General features: G+C 50.5%; 9 protein-coding genes across 9 annotated transcripts; 5 read left to right on the forward strand and 4 right to left on the reverse strand.

The window, feature by feature from the left end:
- Positions 1 to 7: 7 nt before the first annotated feature.
- On the forward strand, positions 8 to 409 carry M437DRAFT_51214 (uncharacterized protein; the record flags this gene model as incomplete). Its single annotated transcript, XM_041022146.1, has 1 exon — positions 8 to 409. A coding segment is annotated over one exon (402 nt), but the record flags the coding sequence as incomplete, so codon positions are not given.
- Positions 410 to 467: 58 nt separating this feature from the next.
- Positions 468 to 2,512, reverse strand: M437DRAFT_67211 (DNA polymerase alpha 70 kDa subunit; the record flags this gene model as incomplete). The annotated part of the gene is made up of 3 exons (XM_041024897.1): positions 468 to 1,923; positions 1,977 to 2,141; positions 2,193 to 2,512. 3 exons carry the CDS (start codon positions 2,510 to 2,512, stop codon positions 468 to 470), a joined length of 1,941 nt encoding a protein of 646 aa, XP_040878783.1.
- Positions 2,513 to 3,036: 524 nt separating this feature from the next.
- M437DRAFT_67212 (glutathione-dependent formaldehyde-activating enzyme) lies at positions 3,037 to 3,618 on the forward strand (the record flags this gene model as incomplete). The annotated part of the gene is made up of 1 exon (XM_041024898.1): positions 3,037 to 3,618. The coding sequence occupies one exon, from the start codon at positions 3,037 to 3,039 to the stop codon at positions 3,616 to 3,618; it is 582 nt and encodes a 193-aa protein (XP_040878784.1).
- Positions 3,619 to 4,094: 476 nt separating this feature from the next.
- On the reverse strand, positions 4,095 to 5,116 carry M437DRAFT_51462 (ribosomal protein S7; the record flags this gene model as incomplete). The annotated part of the gene is made up of 3 exons (XM_041022185.1): positions 4,095 to 4,462; positions 4,514 to 4,964; positions 5,018 to 5,116. 3 exons carry the CDS (start codon positions 5,114 to 5,116, stop codon positions 4,095 to 4,097), a joined length of 918 nt encoding a protein of 305 aa, XP_040878785.1.
- Positions 5,117 to 5,717: 601 nt separating this feature from the next.
- On the reverse strand, positions 5,718 to 7,353 carry M437DRAFT_51399 (phosphoglycerate mutase-like protein; the record flags this gene model as incomplete). The annotated part of the gene is made up of 2 exons (XM_041022174.1): positions 5,718 to 6,964; positions 7,158 to 7,353. The coding sequence occupies 2 exons, from the start codon at positions 7,351 to 7,353 to the stop codon at positions 5,718 to 5,720; spliced, it is 1,443 nt and encodes a 480-aa protein (XP_040878786.1).
- Positions 7,354 to 8,046: 693 nt separating this feature from the next.
- On the forward strand, positions 8,047 to 10,293 carry M437DRAFT_12745 (uncharacterized protein; the record flags this gene model as incomplete). Its single annotated transcript, XM_041018676.1, has 1 exon — positions 8,047 to 10,293. A coding segment is annotated over one exon (2,247 nt), but the record flags the coding sequence as incomplete, so codon positions are not given.
- A 986-nt stretch (positions 10,294 to 11,279) lies between these two features.
- Positions 11,280 to 12,167, reverse strand: M437DRAFT_27434 (zf-CHY-domain-containing protein; the record flags this gene model as incomplete). Its single annotated transcript, XM_041019119.1, has 1 exon — positions 11,280 to 12,167. A coding segment is annotated over one exon (888 nt), but the record flags the coding sequence as incomplete, so codon positions are not given.
- Positions 12,168 to 14,698: 2,531 nt separating this feature from the next.
- Positions 14,699 to 15,778, forward strand: M437DRAFT_51072 (GroES-like protein; the record flags this gene model as incomplete). The annotated part of the gene is made up of 2 exons (XM_041022123.1): positions 14,699 to 14,820; positions 14,872 to 15,778. The coding sequence occupies 2 exons, from the start codon at positions 14,699 to 14,701 to the stop codon at positions 15,776 to 15,778; spliced, it is 1,029 nt and encodes a 342-aa protein (XP_040878789.1).
- Positions 15,779 to 16,114: 336 nt separating this feature from the next.
- On the forward strand, positions 16,115 to 17,170 carry M437DRAFT_51444 (SET domain-containing protein; the record flags this gene model as incomplete). The annotated part of the gene is made up of 1 exon (XM_041022182.1): positions 16,115 to 17,170. The coding sequence occupies one exon, from the start codon at positions 16,115 to 16,117 to the stop codon at positions 17,168 to 17,170; it is 1,056 nt and encodes a 351-aa protein (XP_040878790.1).
- Positions 17,171 to 17,739: the final 569 nt, after the last annotated feature.

Below are 17,739 nucleotides of genomic sequence, written 5' to 3' on the forward strand. Positions count from 1 at the left end.
TGATTCCGTCGCTATCCACTCGGTCACCACGCCAACCCCGACAACAGCCCTCGTGGTGTTCAAACTAAAGATCCCGGCTTTCTACTCCAATACACTCGGAAACCTGCATGGGGCTGCCCACTCCCTGCTCTACGATAACTGTACCAGTATGGCGTTAGTCGCAGTGTCCAAGCCAGGGTTCTGGATGTTGGCGGGCGTGAGTAGGGTGTTGGATGTCAAGTATGTGAGAGCGGTCAAGGTGGGTGAGGAAGTTACGGTCGAGTGTGAGGTTGTGCATGTGGGAAGGCAGCAGGTGGCGTTGAGGGGCGTGGTTAGGGATGCGAGGGGGAGGGTGTGTAGTACGTGTGAGCATGACAAGACGAATATTGACCCCCCTGTGGAGGGGAACAAGGGCAAGGCGAAGATATAGAAGGAGTTGGGACGAGGCTTGTTCAATGGCAACATCTTTGCATAGGTCTTTTGGCTTCTTATATCCTGACGATATCGCAGCGAGCCCTGTTGAACAACTGATGATCAACATCCTCATCTTTCTCCCTCTCATCCTCGGTCAGTTCTCTAGGTCCAACTATCAATCTCGCATATGTACCTGCTCCTCTCTTTTTACTCGCTTGCCCAGGGTTAATCACAAGAACACCATCCACAACCTTGACAAATGGTGTCAACACACTCGGCAAGATCAATAGATCAGGACTGACTGTCAATATCTCGCCCAACTTCATGTATGCAACATCCAGGCTAGCTCCCACAGTCAAACTTTTTTCATCTCTGGGTAGTGGGGGGAAGACTGGGAAGTAGTGGCGCTGGGTAAGCAGATTTCGGGCTAGGGAGGCCAGGGCATCGCTGTTTAGACCACTGACGACGCGTTGTCTTTGCATCTCAAAGAGGACATCTTGACTGCTGATTGCGGTCATGAAATCATTGCAAGACACCGTCATAGGATTTGTGACGCAGGTTGCTTGCTTGGGTAGGCCGAGTTCTTTGCGAGCAAGACGATCCTGCGGCCAACTGATGTGTTTCGATACAGCGTCGCGGACCGATGGTACTAGGATGATTGTGATGCTAGGTAACGTTTGGGCGAGGCGGGATAGTGGTTGTGAGACAAGGACGCGGAAGACATCTGTAAGAGTGGCAGAAGAAGGGTCGATCTTGCTGTCGGCAGGTAATGAAAAGTCACCACTGGCAACCTTCGGGTGCTCGATGTCGATGAAGGGACCACTAAGGATGAGAAGATCGGCCTTGGTTTCTGCGGCTTGCGAGCAGAGTTCGTGCAAGCTGTCGAAGGACAGATCGCTGTCTGTAGTATAGGGGCCGGCTCCAATAATGATGTTCAGAGGGCGCGTTTCTGTACCATCGTCACTCTGCAGGCGTTCGTTGTGTACATCAATGCTTGTAGGAGCTGTGGCAGGGGGTTGAAGAGAGGGCACAGCCAGAACCTCAGTGACACTGAAATACTCTCCTGACGGGTTGTTGCCACGAAGAGCAACGATCTTGCCAGGGAAGAAATCATATCCTCCCTTCTCCATACGCAGAGGTACACGAAGACCAGCACCCATGCGACGACTGGTTTCCAGAACCATAGAAGCGGCATTCATTCTTCCCTCGCTCGTGTCGGAAGCAATACGCCCGACAGCTACGATCTGGGTGGGACTCATAGCAGCGGGATTGCCAAAAGCAGAGTATTCCAATTGATGATGTTTCTGTACGATTTCAACAAAGTCGTCGATGCGCTCGTCAAGGAATTCAGAGGCTTCAGAAAGTTTCATGGCCATAGGTCGGTAGCTGAATTTGGCCATGTCGGTGTTGGCTTTTAGCTTGACACGAGCTTCGGCAGGTGCTGATGTTGGGACGGGAGGGAGCTCGATGTGGCCGTTGAGTTGTTCGACAATCTGACCAGCATTTTGACGTTCGGCGAAGGGAATGGCTCTGTCTTGGTGTCAGCTCTGCATGGAGCAAGATAGATGTGTGGATTGCAATACCCTGGCTGAGATGGTTCAGCTGTAGCACCAAGTGTAGGTGTCTTGTCACCTGCTGGAGAGCTTGTGTTGTTGAGTTTGGAGGCTTTCGCTGAAGGAGTGCCGAAGTCGTTTCGTCGCTTCATAGGAGGACCTCTAGATGGCGTGCCGGTGACCAGTCCGTCTAGACTATGCTAGAGTCAGTTTCGGGTCTCCTGTCAGCTTGACAGATGGACATACACGCCAAAGACATCGCCAGTATTGGCATTCCTCGGGGTGCCGTTTGTGCTTCTCTTCTGAGCGCTCTGCAAATGTGCCTTGCCCCTCGACTCCCTCTCCAACGCATCTTGCAGATCCTTTTTGAACTCTCTGGCTGTTTTGTAATTCATCTGAGTTTCCGGGCCCATCTTCAAGCTGTATGCTTCCCACTTGAAGAACATTTCCTGCGGACTGAGCGAATGGATTCGCAAGATTGACTTGAGTTCGCCCAAGACATCGCGTTCGAGAGTTGTGTTTGGTACTGCAAAGAGTTCGTTGATTTCTGCTGTTTGGTCTTCCATGATGTGATTGGTATATGTTGTTTGTACAAAAATGTTGGCGGATTCGAAGAGCAGCCGGCGTGTTCGAGGGACGACGCGGCGCGCGGAAAGTGCGACGCGTCGAATCTCATCAGTCCTAGAAAGGCAATTGCTGTGGAACTCCTCGTTGCATACTTGCGCAGCTGTCTATGCAGTAGTTATGCTATGGTCGCCTCATGCAAGTTATGCCTGTTAGATACCTGATTACTGTTTTTGGATATATCTTCCGAACGGCAGGTCTACTCCGCCTTCTCCACCTCTACATAGATACTCCAATTTGAGCTCTTCAACCACAAGCGATGCAGCAAGCATTCATATTGCGTGCTAGGGTACAGTAGCATGAGCTAGGTAAGCGCATCCACGACCCTGCAAAGAGCTGTAAGTAAAGAGGCAATACCTTCCTCCCTAACATCCTTTCTCTCTCCTTCCCTTGCCAATTACCACCTACCTCGAGTGCTTTCCACATCTCTTCATCATCAACAGCAAACAATACAAATCTCCAAACCATGTCTTTCAACCTCCACCCCCTCATCAACAACGGCCTCAAGAAAGGCACCGATGACTTCTCAGGCGGCTCCCTCCACTGCCACTGCAAATCCTCTCCGGTTACTATATCTCTTTCCTCGAATGTTGCCCACAACCACGCTTGCGGCTGCTCCAAATGCTGGAAACCCTCTGGTGCAATCTTCAGCATCGTAGGCGTGGTGCCCCGCTCTTCCCTCTCTGTTTCCTCCGGCGCCAACAAACTCTACATCGTGGATGAAAAAGCAGTTATCCAACGACACGCATGCAAAGAGTGTGGTGTACATATGTTCGGAAGGATTGAAACTGAGCATGCCTTCCATGGACTGGACTTTGTGCATGTCGAGTTGAGTGATGAGAAGGGTTGGCAAGAGCCTCAGTTTGCGGCGTTTGTGAGTAGTGTTATTGAGCAAGGTTTGATTGCTCCTGAGCAGGCAGACAAGGTTAGAGCACAGTTAAAGGGGCTTGGGTTGGAGACTTATGATGCGCTGAGTCCTGGTTTGATGGATGCCATTGCTACCTTTGTGGCCAAGAAGAATGGTGCGTTGAGAGAGTCTAAGCTGTAGACTGACTGAGATCATGGCTTGACTTGACTTTTGGCTGTTTTTGGACATTCTGTAATTGGATAGGCTATTGGAAGTACTGTAGCGGTCTTGTTCGCTCGATTGGAAATATACATATCTTGGAAAACATTCCGAGTTCGTCACAACAAACAAGTCATTCTAACGCAAACTACTGCTTCTAGGGCCTCAAGATCAGCCATGGAGCTGCATGCCATTATCTTTGTGTGTTCTCTGCAACTGCTCTAGAAACGATGTCCGCGGGATAGTATGTGCCAAATCAGAATCTCATGGCAATGACACATTTCACATGCTCAACAGTCTGACAATCTGCAGCATGGCGAGTGAAAGAACGAAAAGAAGGTTAATATACAGGTACACGTGCTTTTCTAGAGTACGCGACGCAGAAAAAAAGGTATTGTAGTCAGACAGAGCCAAAAGAAGGATATGGTTTCGTTTCCGCATGTGAAGAGGTTGCTGATCTACCTTCTGGGACCACCAACTCTGCCGAAGCCAAGGTTGCTTCTAGCAGTAGTGGCAATCTTGTGGATACCGGTACGCTTCTCCCAAGCAGAGCTGCGGCCTTCAATGATTGCAACAATCTCTTCGGCGACACGCAGAGCGAACATGTCACGACCACTGCCGCGTGACTTGCGCTTGGAAGCAGCATCCAGGATCCACTCGAAGGCAGTACGACGGCGTTGGCGAAGACCCAATGGGACGGGGATTTGCAAAGCGACACCACCACCGGCAGCACCACGCTGGGAACGAATACGCATGAGAGGAGCAATGCTGTCAACAGCGAGTGTGAGGTAAAGGACAGGGTTCAAAGGAAGGTGGGATGGTGGGGCTGTGAGTTGAATTAGCTAGAGTACAGGATGAATGGATTGAATAGACTCACGAGCACCGGGCAGAAGAGGTCTACTGGGATTGTAGTTGGGAGGAGACTGGGTGCGCAGATATGTCAGGATGGTAGACATGTTGCGCTGGGCGACACTAAGCTTGCCGTGCTGCATCGTCAAGTTGGTGAACTGGCGCACCACCGGGTCGTAGCGGTAGTCTTTGTGTGCGTTGCTGGGCAGCGGCAGGGCGGGCAAGCCGAACTTGTGGCCGACAGGAGCGGCAGTAACAGGAGTGGCAGGTCCAGAGAGTTCCTGAGCACTGAAGTTTGTGTTTGCGATCAGGGCATCGTCGAAGGGACTGTCGCTGTGCTCGCTCAATTGCTGGTTGCGGCGTGCGTATGTCGAGAACGAACGGGTTCCTGAAGGCTTGGGAGGAGTGGCGCCGGCCTTGATGCTGTCCTTGAGCACTTGGGGAGCCTTCTTCTGTGCTTCCTTGTCTTCTTCGAGCAGCTGCAGACGATTAGTCTCTGCCCACTCAATCCACGATGCTGCATTCAACACACCTCCTGCACCGGTGTGCCCATTTCCAAGTCAGGTCCTGAGCCTCCTCGAATCTTCTCAATCTTTGCGGCCTCCTCGCTGATGTGCTCTTGCTGGTTCATGTTGGGTCCAGCGCCTCCGCTCTGCTTAGGGTCGGTTGCGTAGTTGCGGCGCCATGATGCTGCGATGGGGCTCTGGATTGTCGCGAATGTTCTCGGACGGAAGGCTAACGCCCTTGATGTTGCGAAAAGGCTCATTGTGCTGTGTGTGGTCGAGTCTGTCGTCGTCGCTGTTTCTTTCTGACGATGACTTCAGTTTCGCAGGTCACGTGCCGAGCCGACTTATACACTGCACAACCCAGCCGATGTCGCACCTGCCACTTCCTTGCTTGCTTTACTCCTACGCACTTCTGATCTCATCACCGTCTTTGCTAGATCGATCGTGCGTGCGAGATCAATATGATTACGTGCTATAGAGACTACATCGGGGGCTAATGTATTTTCACAATTGCAAGTGGGAAGCTCGGGAGGAATCAATCTAATCGTCGAGAACACAAGGTACATGACATCTATTCACTAAAACAACAGGCTTTTCGGGAAGACTCCTTCGCTCTCCTCCTAACTCTCACCAACAGGGTTGAAAGGTGCATATGCATAACCCGCAGATTGCAGGCTAGAACACACGTTCCCTTTACACTCGTCCGACACGTGCTCAAAAGTCAATCTACTTTTGGTTGCAGAGACCAGGGACCAAAGAAGCACTACGACCAACCAAGCCATCAAAGTAGGCCAAGATGTTCTGCAGAGGAACCATGTCGACGTGATTTCCGAGCGTAGGGCTCGAACTTCTCAAGACCTGTCCTCCCCACAAAATACGAACGAACCACTCATTGTGCTTAGAGTAGAGTTCAAAGACAATCTCAGAGCCCATGCCTGGCCATACCATCTCCTGAATCTGAAGTAGGGCCAGCAAGCGAGAGATACTGCCATCATGAGCAACATCATGTCTGTAGATGACAGAGTCGGTTCCGTTCTGTACGGCGCGGAAGTGATTGGCCAGTTCTGCGACCCAGATGCCATAACTGCGACGGGCGTACTCGAGAGTCTGAGGTCCAGCTGAGCGGTACAGGTAGTTGTATTCGTATTCGCCTAGACGGAAGACCTCGTTGGCTTGGGACTGGGTGACGCAAGCGCCTGTGGTGCTGTTGCAGGGCAAGGGCTTCGAGTGACAGAGGCGAGCGGAAAGGTTGTCAAAGTAGTGGTCCCAGGATTGGTGCCAGGCAGTGGAGCTGGACGAGATACCAGATATGGCATCTAAAGCATGAGCAAGACCGGCTGAAGCAGTGAGATGAGCGGTCCAGTTTGCATTGGTGCTGCCCACGCCATAAGACGAGTACAGAGTGGATGCAGATGAGCATGTATAGGCAGGCTCCAGACTGTCGATTGAACCGGGTTGAATCATCAAGGGAATGTTCCTTTCAGTAAGCGAGGGAAACATGCCAGGAATCAGATTGCTCGCAACTTGAGAAGTGATGACATTGTTGGTCACACGGAATTGCATCTTGCGTGGGTCATATCTTGCGGGCAGGAAGCCAAGCAAACCGTGATAGACTTCGAAGATGTCTTTGCCGTGTTGGTGACTGTCGTCAAGACCTCCTGCAGTCAATTGAGGGAACTGGCATGTGCCATTGAAGCCTTGCGGAGCCAAGGGATTTGAAGGAGAAGTGAAGACACTCCAATACGTCAATGCCGAGGAATCGGCATTGGCGCCAGTGAAGGTGTTGGCGTTGTAGTAGAGACCCTCATCTGAACACTCCCATGCATAGGACTCCACAGGGAAAGTGTTGGATGCATATGGAGTACGTTTGTGGTGGCGGTGGATGACATGGACGTATTCGAGCTTGTAACTGAAGTCGACCTTAGGATACTCGGTGCAGCGGACGTGAGGCATGTTGCACCAGTTATAGGTCGCTGCAAAAGTTAGCAATCATAGTTTATGAGAAATGCTTTTATAGTTTGCGCCTTCTCGCAGCATATTCTCTTGTTCCACAAGAACCAGCAATACAACGACTTTTGAGATGGCATCCTCTCATCTCATTAAAATGACTTCAACAATCGATACATGACAAGAACAATAGAAACAGAAATATCATGTCCAACTTACAGTATGGCAGACCTGCCGGAGTGGTGGAAGAGTTGAAGATAAAGTTTCCAAACACGCCAGTGCTATTGATGACAGTCTGAAGGTCGCTGACCTTTGTCGATGGCGGAGCATGCCATGAGAGGTCTACCGTTGCATTTGAAGAAGATACAACGGAAGCAAAGGAGAAAAGAACGGGGACCGAATATAGATAGTGCATGGCGAACCAGGTAGTCAAGGCTAGTAATGCGAGTGGAAGTAGAAAGGTGAGCTGCCACATATTAAGCAGACCCAGAGCCTACCTTTTATAACAAAAGTTGCAGTTCGTATTGCAGGCAGGTTGAGCGGTATGATTGTAACAAGGGTGGAATTTACGAGGATGAAGCTCAGCGTGCAAGACTGGAGAGACACGATTGGCTTGAGTTGACGCCAAAAAGCGGCCGACGACGAAGACTATGCCTGAGCATCCATGGACAAATGCATCTTGGCAACTGTGGCAGTGTTCAACTTGTTCAGCAGTTGCAAAGACATGATGGGTAGAGACAGAGACCAGATGGCGGTGGTGCAAAAGGCGGAGTTCGTTCCTTGAGCGGCGACTTCATCACAGTCCCCTCGGAAACAGCAGCAGCCAAGACGTGGAAGGAACACAGTGACGGTCGCTAAACAACATGGAAGTCATGGGCCATGTCGAGATGCTCGTGTCGCACTGTGCCACTCCTTACTCCTGAGAACTCTAAACCACAGAAACTCAAACACCAATCTTACCAGAACATCTCCAGGCACTCAAGTCACGCACTTTTGATGCAAACAAGGTCTGTGCGCATATCTAAGTGACCTCGGATAACGACCGTATACTCGTATGGCTTGAACGATGCCTTTCCGGATTCCCAAGCGCAAGGACAAAGCAGCAGGCTACATTGCTCTGGACGGACGATGGGTCGACGGCGACAAGGAACGTTTATCAGACGACGATGACGCCTCAGACTCGAATGCGACTCCAATCTTGCAACGCCCCTCTGGTGCTCGCAGTGCTACTTCCTACCCCTTGCCGCCACGTCGCTTCACCAGATACTTCACCTTGATCATTGTTCTGATTCTGGTTGGTCTCGGCCTTACCTTGGCTCGCTTGAGCGCGCTTTCCGAAGCTCAACTACGATCCGGTGAAGCAAAACCACCACCTCCACCACCCACCTGGGAGAGTTTTCCTTTCTTAAAACGCTACCATGGCGGTATCAGAACTCTGATCTCTCGCGCCGACAACAAACCCGAATTCCCAGATCCCGACAACAATACACTGGAATCTACCGTGCAGAAAGATCAACAAGAGCAAACCGCTCCATCAGAAGAAAAGGGCTTCCAAAAGAGAGACATACCCCAAGGCCAGAGATTCAACCCTGTTAATCAAGATGGTGTCGTCGAGTGTTATCTCAACGAGGAAAGAAAGAGCAATGTTCCACAGCTTTTGGCATACCCAGGAATACCCAAAGGCTTCCCAGACCCTATCATGGGCTCTTATGAATTGTTTGGCATGAATGGCGACGTTTGCTTCGAGCGCTACGGAAGACTCGGTCCCTATGGTTTGGGCTACAGCAAGAGATGGGGTGGCAGTGGTGCCGGCATGGAAGGACATCGTGAGGGATCAGACCAAGTCTGGGGTGGCAAGACCGAAATCGACTACCGTGAGGTCAACTGGGCTCAAGCCCAGCAGAAATGCGTCCAGAAGAACAAAAGTCGCTTCAAGCCTCTACCAAAGGGTCGAAAACACTTCTTCACTGACATGCCTGTCGGAGGTCCTGAGGACGAGAAACCCAAAAGAGAGGAAAACCAAGACAAGAAGCTGCTACCGAGACAAGCTGTCGTCATCCGAACATGGCACGACTACCAATATGACGATGAAGACATGTTCTACTTGCGCGCCCTAATCAATGAGTTGTCTCTTCAATCTGGCGGCGAGTATACTATCCATTTCCTGGTCCACGTCAAGGATAACGACATGCCTATATGGAGCGATGACTTCACCTACCAGCGTGTTCTGAACGAATCACTCCCTCTGGAGTTCAGAGGTATGGGTACACTCTGGTCAGAGAGACAAATGAGTTTGATCTATGGAGGCATAGCAGAAACAAACTACCGCGATTTGCCTATCCATGGCGCATACAGATCGACAAACATGCCATTGTCCTACTTTGCTCATATGCACCCTGAATACGACTTCTTCTGGCACTGGGAAATGGATATTCGCTACACTGGCCACTTCTATCATCTCTTCGACAAGGTCGGCAAATGGGCTGACCAGCAACCCCGTAAAGGTCTCTGGGAGCGCAACGGCAGATTCTACATTCCATCTGAGCACGGCTCTTGGGAAGACTTTAAGCACATGGTGCGCGTACAGACAGAGCACGGTACAGCACACAAAGCAGGCATGTACGAAAAGGTATCCGGGACTGAGAATACGCAAGTACGCACACCGCCTGTCTGGGGCCCAATGCCACCAACTGGCGAAGGCGATCATATCGAAACTGAGAATGACCCCCAACCACCGACCACACCGGAGAAGGACAACTACTCCTGGGGCGTAGGCGAACCAGCAGACTTCATAACCTTCAACCCTCTCTTTGACCCTCACGCTACAAATTGGATTTTGGCCGAAGATGTCACAGGCTACAACACCTCTGCCGGTTTCCCTCCTCGTCGTACAGCCATCATCACCGCATCACGTCTCTCGCGCCGTCTTCTCGAGACCATGCACAGAGAAACCGCTCTCCAGCGCCACAGCATGTTTTCCGAAATGTGGCCTGGAAGTTGCGCTCTCCACCACGGTTTAAAAGCCGTCTATGCACCTCACCCCGTCTACGTTGACCGTAGATGGCCGACCTCCTACCTAGCAGCTGTGTTCAACAATGGACTTCATGGTGCTTCTGGCGGTGCAAGAACTAGTGTGTTTAGTGATGAATTGCAGCACAACTTCTTAGGTACGACCTGGTATTATCATGCTGGGTTCCCGGGGAATCTTTGGAAGAGGTGGTTGGGATATAAGGTTGATGGTGATGGAGGCGAGATGGAAGAGGTTGAGGGGGAGGGCAGGATGTGTTTGCCTGGTATGCTGCTACATCCTGTCAAGCACGTGGATCTGATCTACGAGCACAGAGAGGGAGAGTAGCAGACTTTGGAGATGAGAGCCTAGGGCTTTTGCACAAAAGACGTAATGAGTAAATACTGTAATTTGCACGGGGGAGAGAAAAAAAAGAATGTTTTTGCTGTACTTGCAATTGAAGCATAATGCAACTCAAAATGAAAAGGCCGACGAAATATAGATTGAAATGATCACAACGCTATGCATTTTTTCCCTTGACTCCTGACAGAATCAGAAATACCTCCATGCTGTTTTTATACTCTGCCAGTCCCAGCCTTTGCAGAAACGCCAAACTAGAATCAAATGTGGCCTGGTAGCCTCAAATCAATCTCATCCGCAGGAAAAGCATCTCGATCTCCAAAGTGACTGCCCGCACCATCGTCATCGTCATCTTCATCTTCATCCTCGTATTCCTCGTCCTCATCACTCTCTTCCTCGTCATCTTCGCCTTCTCCATCTTCTTCTTCCTCTTCCTCATCAGATTCTGAGATATCGCCGAAGAAGACGCCTGCGTTGCCTTCACCCCAGAAACTGCTTTCATGTGACTGCGCTGTTTGCGGCCGTCGAGCAGACTGCTCGGTCTCTTTTTGCGTAGAAGAATCTTGTGGTGCTTGAGCAGTGTTAGCCCCACCATCCAAGCCTTCGAGGTAGTACCGCATAGGCGACAGACTCCTACTAAATCGTTGCAGGATATCATAGGGTAAATTACGGAATGCATCGCCAGCACTTAATGCGCGTTCGGTGTTGCGAAGGCTTTCTTCGTATTCGGCTTGGAGGAAGTAACTTCTGCCTGTGGGTGAGTGAGGTGCAAACACTGGTTGCTGAACTGGTAATTGTTGTTGAGAAGGGACGGGGATTTGTGCCGGTGAGGAGGGACAACCATAGGCGCTGTCTGCTCTTTCTTCGGCGGCGGTTACGACTGCTGGTAATGCGTTTACACCGGCGAACTCGTGGCGGCGGACGACTGGTCGTGCACCGGGTGTTTCGGAGCCTACGTAGGCGGTTTGAGATGTATTGTAGCCGTCGCAGTGGGGACATTTTAGACCTAGCCAATGGAAGGCGGACCAGCCTCTTCCTCCGCAATCATTACAGCCCACAAATACTCTTCGAGGAACACGTCGATGGGTGGGATTTGCTCTCGCAGCAGCAGAGTCCTCAAACTCATCTTCTGGCATTGGTTGGAGACGAATCTCATCATCGAGTTTCCGCCATTGAAGCTCCATGTTGACGGCAGATTTGTTGCATACTGGGCAGCGATATGTGACGTGCATGAGTTCTTTGTAGCAGCTCCCGTGCATGTAGTGGCCACAAGCTAGACTCACTACCGGTAGCGATGAGGAGAAGAGGTATTCGAGACATAGAGGACAATCACAGTCTGTTGCTCTCTCTACGCAGGGATGTGTGCTGCTGGTTGATATTGAGATGCAGACGTTGCATCGTTTGCAGTGGACATAGTCCTTGCCCAAACCTTCACCACGACGACAAATACCACAGTCATCGCAGTGATATATGCTCTTTGTGCTATCATTGTCCCAAAGTTTGCATTTGGAACAGTAGTAGTAGGCAGAGTCAACACCACAGTTGGTGCATGTGGGTCCGGCGGGTTGAGGGGTGCTACAGAGCATGCATAGCATGTTCTGTGTCATTTTACGATTGAGGCCGTGAGCAAAGGGTAGATTTGGCGAAGAATCGTGGCAGTGTCGACATGGATGCCATTGGTTGCAGTCGAAGCATTGAACCTTGACATTCCTGCTATAGTGCTTGCAGCCCAAGCCAGTACCTTCATCGTGAATATGGTCGGAACAGTAGCTAGGCTCAAGGTCTTGTGGAGTGATGTTGTATGGGTTGTCATTGGAGCGGACAGGGTGACAGAGAGGGCCTTGTTGGAACAGGTCGGGCATTTCGTGGTCGGGGTTGTTCATGGTGATGTAGTCTCTTGTCATGAGTAGGTGCATTGCCCTTGCCTTCTCTTCAGTCGAAGCAGCCAAACTCCTGATCTCGTGCATCTTTTGTCGTAGTGCACGCATGCCGTCGTCCTCGGGCAATGACGTGCCAGGCGTTGGTGACGAGGCCCTCTGGTCGACGTCCAGTCCAAGGAACTGCGAGGTGTTTGCGTTGACGGCCATGTTCAAGGTGTTCCTCCTCTTTTCGTTGCCCTTGTCTTTGGGTTATGTACGAGGGTCGAGTGTCGAGTCAAACCGTGTTTGAGGGCGGGCAGTGATGGTTTCAGCCCCCAGTCGACGAGCGTTGGGCGGTCGTGAAGTCAAAGTCCAGAGTCAAGTCTCTCAACTTGGTGCTGGTGAATATGTATATATTTTTGATGTGCATCAAGTCTGCAAGTCACACGACAGGGCAAGGAGCAGCCCGAGGCTATGGAAAGGCTTTCAGACCTCACGATGGCCATTGGTCGTTGTCATACGATTTCCGCCGCCATTTCATCATTGCTTCTCATGTGAAAGCTTGCATGTGATTGCCAAGCGCCATCGCCAGCCCTGTCTAAAACACCTCCTGAACTCCCTTTGCTTTCTGTGACTCCTTACATTGGTCATTTCTTCCCGTATATGCACGTCTTTCACATGCTTAGCATGAACGCTTTGACAGACGCCTCGTTCATCTTTGTCAGGGCCAACGACATTTCCTCGTCTCAATCGCAAGAATTACTTCTTTCGACAGCAAGACCCAATCTCGCCATTTTCAAGTCCACTTCAAACAGTCGCATCTGTCAAGCCCTCGTTCACCGCCCTTCGCAAGAGACCATGTGAAAGTCATGTTGAATCGGTTTGTCGTTCATGTGCCGAACTCTTGCATTGTGTTGCGAGGGTTTTTACAAGACATTAGAGGAGGCACATCTCAACTTGTGATCGAGGTGCACAACTGTAAGTCGAACGGACCAAGTTTTCCACGGCCATCCCAGATGTCTCTGCAAGGCATTCTAGTCTGCTAGCCTGCCAAGTATCGCAACCATGATATTCACCACTGCAACCTCTCTAAGGCAGGTTCAACAGCACTTGAGCAAATCTATGGGATGGTTGGGCATTATTTGGTCACATACATACTTGTTGTCGTGAAAACCCTGACCAAGCACGTACGGCCACAGTCAGCTGAAAACTGGGCATCCCGTCCGCTCTGCCATACATAAGCAGTTGAACGGCAGATTAGTACTACGGTGGGTGACCACGTGGGAATCCCTGCTGCTGTACGTTTTGTTTTGATTTATCTGGTCTATCCAGCAGAGCATCTCTTCTCTACTCCTATGGTACTCGCCGTTCTTGTCATAATCACTAGTTGAGTTTTTGCTCCCTCAAGGATACACCACTATGAGCGGGTACGCTAGGAAAAGGCGACTCGACAGTTTAATTAAGCAATCATGGGTCCGTCAGTCATGAAGATGAGAGGATTTGCATCCCCAAAGTGGTGAGACGACACACTACAAAGAACCTCGATTCGTTTGTGCATAGTTCAATCACGCTCCGCACAGGAATATGGCTCGAAAGATATGATTTGGTTACTGTGTCAGCATGGCGTCTGAATATACGAGGAGCACATGCGAATCTGCAAAGCTCTGGAACGTCTTGAGTCGGTGTGTGCGCGTGTCCTTCGTCTGATGAATGAGCAGAGGAAGGTTATGAAGTGCTGTTGTAGTCGCTTGATTACCGATGAACCTCACTAGCATACAGCGGAGAGACACAGTAACAATACTAGATAGTCCTCTTTAAGGAGTATCAACTTCATACAAGTCCACATGCCCTACCATCGAACCTGTACTCCTCAAGCTCGAGTTTTGCATTCATGTTGTGTTAGCATTGCTCATCTCAAGCACTACTGAGTTGTGTTGAAGAAGATTCTGGGTCCGATCCCCAGCTACTCCAATTTTTTTTTGCTTGCGTATCCTTGCACCTTGTCTTGCTTCTTTCTCTCTTTTATGTGTCATATTCGTCCTTCCATGCAGCTGCACCGAGTCTCTTGCCTCTCATCTGATGGTGTTCGCAAGCACATGGTTGTTTTTCGAGCTCTCGGATAGAGCTGTTGCCGAAAACTCCGGTTAACGCCGTTGGCTCTGAAGCTGCTTTTAGCAAAAGGATTCAAATACCTGCCAAACATCTCAATTCAGATGGACTACGAGAAGACACACAACCACAACGAAAGCTCTCATGGTCACCTCATATGAGGAAAGGAGTATGCCCATCAGAATTGCCGATTTTCCCCCGAAAATACGGAGTAGCTGCCGCTCGAAGGTAAGAGCATGATGACGCAACGGGGTCTCATGGATTTGTAAGTCAGTGGTGGAGCTCTCATTTCAGTCGAGCTTCTGTCTTGCCTTATAACATTCCATATGTTTTCTTCGGTCTTTCGAGCTCAGTACAGATCACTTGCAAGAACCAATTGCATCTCTCGCCAACTCAGACCAATCACATCAACCGTCAGACACAACATGAAGGAAGCCATCATTCGTGCCGGCCCCAAGGTCGAGATCGTTGACTCGCCCATTCCCAAGGCCCAGAAGGGTCAAGTTGTCATCAAGAATGTCTACTCTGGTAGCAACCCCAAGGATTGGTATGCTCGAGGCCCAGTTACTGACCAGACGATGTTCTAACGAAACCACAGGAAGTACCCCGATATGAAGAAGGAAGGAGAAATGAACCAAGGCGATGATGTCTGTGGTACCATCCACGAAGTCGGTGAAGGAGTTTCAGAGTTCAAGAAGGGCGACCGCGTCCTTGCTTTCCACCAAATGCTCGCTCCCGGCGGCTCCTACGCCGAGTACTGTGTTGCTTGGGCTCACACCACCGCATACCTCCCTGAGAACGTCTCTTTCCAGGAGGGTGCTGCTATCCCCCTTGCTGCACTCACCTCTGCTGTCGGTCTCTACGATCGCCTGAAGCTGCCCCAGCCTTGGACCCCTCGCAAGGATGATGAGAAGCCTATTCCTCTGGTCATCTACGGAGCTTCGTCCTCGATCGGTTACTACGCCACCCAGCTTGCCGTTCGTTCCAACATCCACCCTATCATTGGTGTCGCTGGTCGCGCCAAGTCACATGTAGAGAAGATCCTTGACCCCAGCAAGGGCGACGTTATCGTCGACTACCGTGATGGCGATGAGGCTGTGCAGAAGGGCATCAAGGACGCACTCAAGGGCGCTCAGCTTCACCACTGCTTCGATGGTGTCTCTGAGAAGGGCTCATACCAGAATGTCTCCGCTGCCATGTCGGAGGGCGGCCACATCACCCTCGTCCTGCCTGGCAAGGACTTCTCTGACTGCCCCCAGCACGTCAAGCAGTCCATCACCATGGTCGGAGACGTTCACAACAACCTCAAGGACTTTGGCTCAGTCTTCTTCCGTTACTTCGCAAAGGGTCTCGAGGAGGGTTGGTTCAAGCCTCAGCCCCAGGAGGTTATCCCTGGCGGTCTTACCGGTGTCGAGCAAGGTCTTGCTAACCTGAAGTCTGGTAAGGCTTCAGCTGTGAAGTATGTTTTCAAGATTGCCGACACTCCTGGTGCTGGTCAGTCGTAAGAACCAGGTCTTGGTATATAATAATGATCACGAATAAAGCAATAAGCTAGTACAATTTCAATCATTCGCTTTCCGAGGGATCTCTTGGTCCTCTCAAGTCCTATATGATTCTTAGCTTTTCGTATCAACTTTGGCAAGCAATATTACCAGTTCCAACAAGTCCGGAAAATATTTGGCAGCAGATCGAATAGCCGGCGACACGATTGTTTTCTCGGCAGATTGACATGGCAACGAATTATTCTTTTTAATCTTCTTTTTTTCACCCTTCCGTCATCAGGGTCTAGATTTCGAGGTTTACAAAAAATCTCCCCTGTACAGCCAATCTCTTCATAAGAAATGTCAGCACCAGCATCTCTTCACGCTTCAACAATATTTGCCGTCCGCGAAACAGCAGAATCTGGACGAGGAGTTTACGCGACTCAATTCATACCGAAGGGTACGCTTCTCTTTGAGACGGCAGAGATCGCAGCCAGCGTCATCTATCGCGAATACTGGAAAGAAGTCTGCTCGCAATGCTTTCTTTATGACAGAGGTCGGAATTGGCGCATTCGAGATGCAAAAGCTGGATTGGCATTCTGCAGTGAAGAATGTCAAAAAACATGGAAGAGCGATGAGGTGAACAATGAAGAAGCGGCAATTGCGATTGAGGGATTAGGAAAGACAGGACAATCCAACACGTCAGATCCGGATGAAGATCCAGAACACCTCCTCCCTCGACCAACAGTACAAGAGATAGAGGAAGCATGGGCGACAGCAGAAGAGACGGCTACAAAGATTCGCGCTGCACGAACGTCCACGAAACCCTCAAAACCTGAACGCCGCCTTCTGACACAAATTCTCGCTACACCACCGATACGCGGTGTAATAGCCTACCAGCTACCAGCCCTGTTGACAGTCGCAAACTCGCCGTCATTATGGTCCGATGTGCTGATTCTCGAGTCGGAAGCCATGCCGTATATCTCACCAGCAGACCTCAAGTTTCAGATCACCAGTTATCACCACCTCTTAGCTTGCGCACCACTCTCCCTCCTCGAGCATATTACTGCAACCAATCTCCGCACATTGGCAGCAAAATCATCACATAATGTCTTTAATATTTGGTCGCAAGATTTGGACGAGGATACAAGTGGTGGTAGCGAGTGTCTAGGTTACGGACTGTGGACGGCAGCCAGCTATTGGAATCATAGCTGTGGACCAAATATACGAAAGAGGCGCGAGGGACGGATGTGGAAGTTCTGGGCGGACAGAGATGTACAGGTCGGCGAGGCACTATGCATCAGTTATCTGGGTGGTGATGAGAAGCATATGACGAGAAGCGAGAGGAGGGAGAAGCTCAAAGAGCATTGGAAGTTTGACTGTGCCTGTGCAAGATGCGAAGAGGAGGCCAGTTAGATCTCAACCACACGCATGAGGAGCGTCCACATGCCGTCGACTTGCATACTGCACTGGCAGGCGGCAGTCTTGCTTGAGCCACATGGTAAAACCTGACCGAGCACACCGGCTTTATCATCCAGGAACCGAATCAGTCGCAACGGCGAAAACGCTTGGGCCACATCCATACCGTCTGCTCAGGTATACATGTTGACTCACAACTCTCTCGACCTCCTCATCTCTGGTCAGTCAGCGACAGAGTACAAAATACTTGCAATGGCATTTAGTACCCAGTGTCAGCGTGCCCTGGACGGGTCTGAAGCTATCAAAGCTCTCAGGTCTCTATCTGTGAGTTGGAAATGCCAAGAACGCCTTTTGCACCTCAACCCAAGTGGATACCACAGGCAGGATAAGGAAAGACAGTTTATCGCATATATCATAAGGCTTGAACCATGTTTTCAGCTCAAGCGCAGAATCGCTGCAGAATATTCTTTTGTGGACAAGCAGTTGCAGACCGCATCAAACAACGGCCAAGTATCCAACGGCTGAACAGCCCTTCCCGCCGGCACTTCTGTCATACTCACCAAAAC

Source organism: Aureobasidium melanogenum, assembly GCF_000721775.1.
Source record: "Aureobasidium melanogenum CBS 110374 unplaced genomic scaffold scaffold_14, whole genome shotgun sequence".
Lineage (NCBI taxonomy): Eukaryota > Fungi > Ascomycota > Dothideomycetes > Dothideales > Saccotheciaceae > Aureobasidium > Aureobasidium melanogenum.